Below are 8440 nucleotides of genomic sequence, written 5' to 3' on the forward strand. Positions count from 1 at the left end.
TCCTGTTTCCTCTCTTGGTTACTGACTCTGCCACCGGAGCCATGAATATGGGAATGACTTTCATGATGCAGTGCATAACGTTTCAGTCACTGACAGACCGAGTATATGATACTGGTTCCATTAAGATGATAATGAAGCCTGGCTGGTGTGGCTCAGTGGTTGAGCATTGACTTATGAACTAAGAGGTCATGGTTCGATTCTGGTCAGGGCATATGCCCTGGTTTCAGGCTCAGTCTCCAATCGGGGGTGAAGGGGGCATGCAGGAGGCAGCCGACCAATGATTCTCTCTCATTATTGATGTTTCTATCTCTCTTTCCCTTCCTCTCTGAAATCAATAAAAATATATTTAAAAAAGATTATAATGAAGCTATAATATCTATCTCCTAGTGACACTCAGCCACCATAACATTGTAGCACAATGCATTACTCATTGCTGAGTAAGTATTTCCCTTCCCTGAAAACAGAGCCCTTTTTTTCTCTTGTACCCTGTACCTATTTCTTTCATATAACTACTTTGCAGATCTTCAATATCTAATATTTTTCATGATTCAGCTCTCTGCCCCCCAGTTAATAGTAAGCCCCTTGAAAACAGAGGCTATTTTATTTATTTTTATATCCTCAGCACTTAGCATGGGACATATTGATGCTTAATATTTTAAATAAGAGTACGAGTGAATGAATGAATGCAATACAATTATCTTTGGGTTGGTGTGTGCAATTCTGGGGCATGTCTTTAAAAAATTTTTTTTAATGTGCATTTTGAGTGTGTTTCTTTCTATACCAGCTTTGGTCCTATCCTAACATTACCTGTCCCTCCTGATTGTTTTATAGTTGCTTTACCTGTAGCTTCTGTCTCTAGCAGGATTTGGCTTTCTCCTGGAGCAAGTATTATCTGCCACCATGCACTATCTACTCTCTTGTATCCTATTTCTCTTTCTTTGTGGGGATGACAAAGGGTTTACTGTGGCTACAGTACAATTGGCAGCTGTCAGAATAAAAACTCATTAATAAAAAAATGATAATGCTTCAAAGTACATTACATTACTCCTTTAAAGTCCTTTGTGAACATTATTGTATTAATCATCACAATAGCTCAGGGGAAGATAAACATTGTTGGTTATCTTACCTAGATCATATTTTGAAAGAACTTTTTTTTCCTTGTTATTGTTTGATTATGCTATGAAATATGGATAGCAATTTTCATATTGGTTATTTGGATATAATTTGATATGCTGATGTAAAAATGTCCCTGGATCCGTAAGGTGGTTTTTATTTTTATTTTAGATGTCTCACCCGGACTCTTGTTGAATTCTTTCTAGAGGCTGAGAAAAGAATAACAAGCAAAAGATCCAGATACTCCTGCTCAAGGATTGAAATTTTCTCAGTAGCTTGAGGCTCATTAAACCATACACTCATGATCTAGAAATCAAAAGATACACATAGTAGGTGCTCAAGTAATTGTTGAATGACCGAATGATGTACTAATTTATAATCCGGAAGTTTAACTGAGGGTATTTGTAGGAAATTAGTATCCTAGTCAGGAATTCCATTAGTAACTGGTATCAAATAGCTAAACAACAATTCTTTTAGGAAAGGAATGTTACCTAGAAAATCAGCTTAAACAAATGTACTCAGTTATTTCTGTCCCCACCTCACCTCTAGGATTCTAGCTTTACTTTTCACATGTTTCATGTGTCTTTGTTTACAAGTTTAGTTTCCCTTATATAGCAGGGACTCTATGTCCTTCTGGGCTTTGCAAATAATGGTGCCTCAGTAAAGGACTGTTGAATTGGAAAAAAATTAACCAGATAAATCTTTCCTATAAAAAATTGAAAGGTGGACAGGTTCCATTTCAGCAATGAGCTGCAGAGGCCCTGGAGGATTTTCTTCTTTCTGGAGATGCGCAGTGTCACAGTGTTTGGCACTTTCTATGTTCTAAGATGGAGTCTCATTTTGTGGGACTGTCCAGGGTGGAATGGGCATCTGTGACCCTAGACCTCTGTTATCTTTGGTGCTGGGAAAGTGTGTTGGGGTGAGACTTCATGAGGTTTACTTCCCATTTTTTCCAGTCCAAGCAAACATTTCTGGCCTCATAGACTCTGTCAATTCTATGTCTACCCTGTAAGCATAGACTAATGCAGCGGTTCTCAACCTGTGGGTCGCGACCCCTTTTGGGGTCGAACGATCCTTTCACAGGGGTCGCCAGAGACCATCGGAAAACACATGTATAATTACATATTGTTTTTGTGATTAATCACTATGCTTTAATTATGTTCAATTCATAACAATGAAATTGGGGGTCACCACAACATGAGGAACTGTATTAAAGGGTCATGGCATTAGGAAGGTTGAGAACCACTGCTCTAATGACAAGGCTAAAGTCAGGCTGCATTGGTAACCAAGCATCTGCCTTTTTTTAACACAATAGTTTTGTGGCAACTGGGTATGGAGCTGGGTGGAGGGTGGGACATTTCTCTTGGCTTGTAGTTCCCCTCCTGCTTGAGCACACACACACTTTTCCCTGGCACCCTTCTTCCCACTCTTCTTACTGTTACTCCAGGGAGACCTGGTGCCCAGGACAAAAATGGAAGCTTTCTAAAAACTTCCTCAATTTGAGCACACTCTTGAAGTCTTTCTCCGAGCCCCAGGGAATTGTGACCCATTATTAAAAAAACAATGAGTAGAACATGCAGGCTTCTATTTGCCATTTTTTTAAGTTAAGAGGTAAAACACCTTTAGGCTTTTCTAAAATCTTTTTCATTCTTGCCTTGTCTTTTCCATAAGAAAGTGGGTGATGACATCCCATAGAAGAAGCCTAGCAAAGAGGATTTAATAGGTCTAGATTCCCATTAGTAATGTGTACCTCTACCACTCTGCTGCAGAGGGAAGAGTCTTAGCCAATGGCTTTTCAGGAAAATGAAAATTTTTTTAAAACAAAATCCGAATTTCTAGTAAATCTAGTTTCCTCATCTTCAGCTCTTAAGCTTTGCACATACCAGCATATGCTTCATCATTATTATTTTGTTAATATATTTTTTAAATTTTTTAAAAATATATTTCTTTATTGGTTTCAGAGAGGAAGGAGAGAGGGAGATAGAAACATCAATGATGAGAGAGAATCTTTGACCCACAGTAATTACGCCTCTCCACCAGGGCCCCCCTGGGCACAGCCCGGAAGTTGGCAGAGGTTGACTTTGTCACTTCCGGCCTTCTCTTGCGGTAGCGCATTTCCTTTCTGGGGGTGCACTTGCCACTGATTGCTAAAGAAACAGGTTCTTAGGCACCAAGCTGAGCTACTGAATCAGAATATCTGTCAGTGGGGCCCAGGGATTTACATTTTAACTACATGTCTCACTCTCACCCTCATGATCTTCTTCACACTGAGCTTTAAAAATCACTGAGCTAATAATCATGCCAGCCTCCCACAGATATATGTTCCTCTTCTGCCTAACAAACCCGCTCTTCTGAAGTGTAGATGGCAATGGTGATTGCCTACAAGTGTTCTCCAATGATATTGGAAAAGCTCTTTGCTTCGAGACAGGGTTCTTCCTCTATCTCTTTCGGAATGTTGGGGATTTGGAGTTGAGTTAGAGAGGGTAATTTTGAAATCCATTAAATATTAAATCTTTTAAATCTTCATTGTTAGTGTTTAATGCCAGAAGCCGATCCACCCTTACTGCTTGACACAGTCGCTGCAGGGAAGAAACATCTGCACAGCTTATGTTTCAAGGGACCTGGGGCATATGGCATATGTTTGCTCCCCCTCTTAACGCTATGTGTTTTAAACAGGACCACCTCCCCTAGAAAGGTTGTTTCCCTAGGTGGGGATTTTTCCCTGGAGTTAGGGAGGGAATAAAACCCCTTAACTAAGTGCCAGGTGGGTAATTAATCACTTTAACTATGAACAATCATGCTTAAGCTACATAATCTTTACTTAGGATAATCTCCTTCAGTTACTTCCTTGTAGCTTAATAGGACAATAGAGTAACCTTGGAATGGAGATAAGAAACACCCTAACCTTTGGAATAGAATTGATATGATTAAAATCAACTAGTATAAATACAGATGTAACAAGACAATAAACACAGAACTGGGCTGGAGATCCTGGCTAGAGAACCTGGCTAGGCTGCTGATCAACTGAACGCTGTCTCCGTCCACACCTTTGGGAACCCCTGCACCTGCTGGGGTTGGACCCTGGCATCTGGTGCCCAAACAGTAGCCTCGGCACCGTTGTTACCTCTCGGAAGCTCCTCTCGGCCATTTGCTGAGACACCCGGCCACCAAGATGCCTCGAATTATGATTAAAGGGGGCGTGTGGAGGAATACCGAGGATGAAATTCTTAAAGCAGCGGTAATGAAATATGGGAAAAACCAGTGGTCTAGGATTGCCTCACTGCTGCATAGAAAATCAGCAAAGCAATGCAAAGCCAGATGGTATGAGTGGCTTGATCCAAGCATTAAGAAAACAGAATGGTCCAGAGAAGAAGAGGAAAAACTCTTACACTTGGCCAAGTTGATGCCAACTCAGTGGAGAACCATCGCTCCAATTATTGGAAGAACAGCTGCCCAGTGCTTGGAACACTATGAATTTCTTCTGGATAAAGCAGCCCAAAGAGACAACGAAGAGGAAACAACAGATGATCCACGGAAACTTAAACCTGGAGAAATAGATCCAAATCCAGAAACAAAACCAGCAAGGCCTGATCCAATTGATATGGACGAGGATGAACTTGAGATGCTTTCTGAAGCTAGAGCCCGCCTGGCTAATACCCAGGGAAAGAAGGCCAAGAGGAAAGCAAGAGAGAAACAGTTGGAAGAAGCAAGACGTCTTGCTGCCCTCCAAAAGAGAAGAGAACTTCGAGCAGCTGGCATAGAAATTCAGAAGAAGAGAAAAAAGAAGAGAGGAGTTGATTATAATGCTGAAATCCCATTTGAAAAAAAGCCTGCTCTTGGTTTCTATGATACTTCAGAGGAAAACTACCAGGCTCTTGATGCAGATTTTAGGAAGTTAAGACAACAGGATCTTGATGGCGAGCTAAGATCTGAAAAAGAAGGAAGAGATAGAAAAAAAGACAAGCAGCATTTGAAAAGGAAAAAAGAATCTGATTTACCATCAGCTATTCTTCAAACAAGTGGTGTTTCTGAATTTACTAAAAAGAGAAGCAAACTAGTACTTCCTGCCCCTCAGATTTCAGATGCAGAACTCCAGGAAGTTGTGAAAGTAGGCCAAGCAAGTGAACTTGCACGTCAAACAGCTGAGGAATCTGGCATAACAAACTCGGCTTCCAGTACTCTTTTGTCTGAGTACAATGTCACCAACAACACCATCGCTCTTAGAACACCACGAACGCCAGCTTCTCAGGACAGAATTCTGCAGGAAGCCCAGAACCTCATGGCCCTGACCAATGTGGACACCCCATTAAAAGGTGGACTTAACACACCTTTGCATGAGAGTGACTTCTCAGGTGTGACTCCGCAGCAGCAGGTTGTACAGACTCCAAACACAGTTCTTTCAACCCAATTCAGGACTCCCTCTCATGGATCGGAAGGGCTGACTTCCCAGAGTGGGACAACTCCCAAACCAGTTGTTAACTCCACCCCAGGTAGAACTCCTCTTCGAGACAAGTTAAACATTAATCCGGAGGATGGAATGGCAGACTACAGTGATCCCTCTTATGTGAAGCAGATGGAAAGAGAGTCTCGTGAACACCTTCGTTTAGGGTTGATGGGTCTTCCTGACCCTAAGAATGACTTTGAAATTGTTCTACCAGAAAATGCTGAAAAGGAGCTGGAAGACCGTGAAATAGATGATACATACATTGAAGATGCTGCTGACGTGGATGCCCGGAAGCAGGCCATACGAGATGCAGAGCGTGTGAAGGAAATGAAGCGAATGCATAAAGCTGTCCAGAAAGATCTTCCAAGACCATCAGAAGTAAATGAAAGTATTCTAAGTCCCTTAAATGTAGAACCGGCCGTTACAGATTTACAGAAAAGTGAAGAACTAATCAAAAAAGAAATGATCACAATGCTTCATTATGACCTTCTACATCACCCTTATGAACCATCTGCAAATAAAACAGGAAAAACTGTAGGATCTGCTACCAGTAATTCAGAGCACATTGCCTATCTGGAACATAACCCTTATGAAAAGTTTACTGAAGAAGAGTTGAAAAAGGCCCACGATGTTCTGGTACAGGAGATGGAAGTGGTAAAACAAGGTATGAGCCATGGAGAACTCTCAAGTGAAGCTTATAACCAGGTGTGGGAAGAATGCTACAGTCAAGTTCTGTATCTCCCTGGGCAGAGCCGCTACACACGGGCCAACCTAGCAAGCAAAAAGGACAGAATTGAGTCACTTGAAAAGAGGCTTGAGATAAACAGGGGTCACATGGCAAGAGAAGCCAAGAGAGCTGCAAAGATGGAAAAGAAGATGAAAATTTTGCTTGGAGGTTACCAGTCTCGTGCTATGGGGCTCAAAAAACAATTGAATGACTTATGGGACCAAATTGAGCAGGCTTACTTAGAGGTATGCACTTTTGAAGAACTCAAGAAACATGAAGAATCTTCGATTGCCTGGAGGCTAGAGTGTCTAGAAGAAGAAGTACAGCGACAACAGGAAAGAGAAAAGGAGCTTCAGCAAAGATATGCTGATTTGTTGCTGGAGAAAGAATCTTTAAAGTCCAAAATGTGAAGCACAGTGTGTATTCTGTCACAAGATGAACTTATTGCTGGTTTTCGTACTCTGGAAGGCTGAAACTGATGTTTATCTTCATTGACAAATTTGCCCATAATCTGTGGTCTTTGATTGTTTATTTTATCTTATTATTATATTTTAAATTAAATCTTTATTGTTCAGATTATTACAGTTGTTCCTCTTTTTCCCCCCATAGCTCCCTTCCACCCGGTTCCCACCCCACCCTCTGCCCTTACCCTCCCCCACTGTCCTCATCCATAGGTGTACGATTTTTGTCCAGTCTCTTCCCGCATCCCCCAAACCCCTTCCCCCTTTGAGAATAGTCAGTCCACTCCCTTTCTATGCCCCTGATTCTATTATATTCACCAGTTTATTCTGTTCATCAGATTATTTATTCACTTGATTTTTAGATTCACTTGTTGATAGATGTGTATTTGTTGTTCATAATTTGTATCTTTACCTTTTTCTTCTTCTTCCTCTTCTTAAAGGATACCTTTCAGCATTTCATATAATACTGGTTTGGTGGTGATGAACTCCTTTAGCTTTTCCTTATCTGTGAAGCTCTTTATCTGACCTTCAATTCTGAATGATAGCTTTGCTGGATAAAGTAATCTTGGTTGTAGGTTCTTGCTATTCATCACTTTGAATATTTCTTGCCACTCCCTTCTGGCCTGCAAAGTTTCTGTTGAGAAATCAGCTGACAGTCGTATGGGTACTCCCTTATAGGTAACTGACTTTTTTTCTCTTGCTGCTTTTAAGATTCTCTCTTTGTCTTTTGCTCTTGGCATTTTAATTATGATGTGTCTTGGTGTGGTCCTCTTTGGATTCCTTTTGTTTGGGGTTCTCTGCGCTTCCTGGACTTGTAAGTCTATTTCTTTCACCAGGTAGGGGAAGTTTTCTGTCATTATTTCTTCAAATAGGTTTTCAATATCTTGCTCTCTCTCATCTTCTGGTACCCCTATAATTCTGATGTTGGTACGTTTGAAGCTGTCCCAGAGGCTCCTTACACTATCTTCGTATTTTTGGGTTCTTTTTTCATTTTGCTTTTCCGGTTGGGTGTTTCTCGCTTCTTCGCATTTCGAATCTTTGACTTGATTCTTGCGCTCCTCTGGTCTGCTGTTGGGAGTCTGTATAATATTCTTTATTTCAGTCAGTGTATGCTTACTTTCTAGATGGTCCTTTATCACACCATCGAGGGTCTCATTAGATTTCCTGTACATCTCATCAAGTTTATCGACAGACTCTAGAAGCCTCTTGAGAGACCTCAAAAGTGTGGTTCTGAACTCAATATCCTCCCTTGATAGTTTTGTCCTGTTTCTTTGTCTCCGCATTTTTTACGCTTTCTTGGTACACCCCCTAGTGGTCTTTGTGCGCAGTCTTGTTGTAGTTAAGCCTTGATTGTTGTAGTTAATACTAGAGGGATTTGACCTCCAGGCCAACTGGCTGTGTTAATCAGCTGTGTCTGCAGTGGAAGAACTTGTGTCCTCTAGGGAGGTGCTAATCTAGCCTTTGCCTGAGGCTATCCGGCAAATGCCTCTGTGCAGGGCTTGGGCGGGGCGGGTCCCACAGGATCAACAGGGCGGAGGAGGGAGCAGTTATGGCTGCTCTCAGCCCGTACCCAGGGGCTCTGCCTCTCTGTCCCAGCAACCGCTGCAAACCTCGGAGGGACCGTAGCCAGACAGTCCTGCTTCTCCCGTTTGAGTCTGGGTCCCTAGAGACTCACCCGGATCTGGAGCTCAGAGT

General features: G+C 41.8%; 1 protein-coding gene across 1 annotated transcript; it reads left to right on the plus strand.

Annotated features, from left to right (window-relative positions):
• Nucleotides 1-4227: 4227 nt before the first annotated feature.
• On the plus strand, nt 4228-6814 carry LOC102253815 (cell division cycle 5-like protein). The gene has a single exon (XM_005871701.2). The coding sequence runs from the start codon at nt 4286-4288 to the stop codon at nt 6692-6694; it is 2409 nt and encodes an 802-aa protein (XP_005871763.1). The 5' UTR covers nt 4228-4285; the 3' UTR covers nt 6695-6814.
• The last annotated feature ends 1626 nt before the right edge of the window (nt 6815-8440 follow it).

Source organism: Myotis brandtii, unplaced genomic scaffold (genome assembly GCF_000412655.1).
Source record: "Myotis brandtii unplaced genomic scaffold, ASM41265v1 scaffold353, whole genome shotgun sequence".
In the NCBI taxonomy this organism is placed as follows: domain Eukaryota; kingdom Metazoa; phylum Chordata; class Mammalia; order Chiroptera; family Vespertilionidae; genus Myotis; species Myotis brandtii.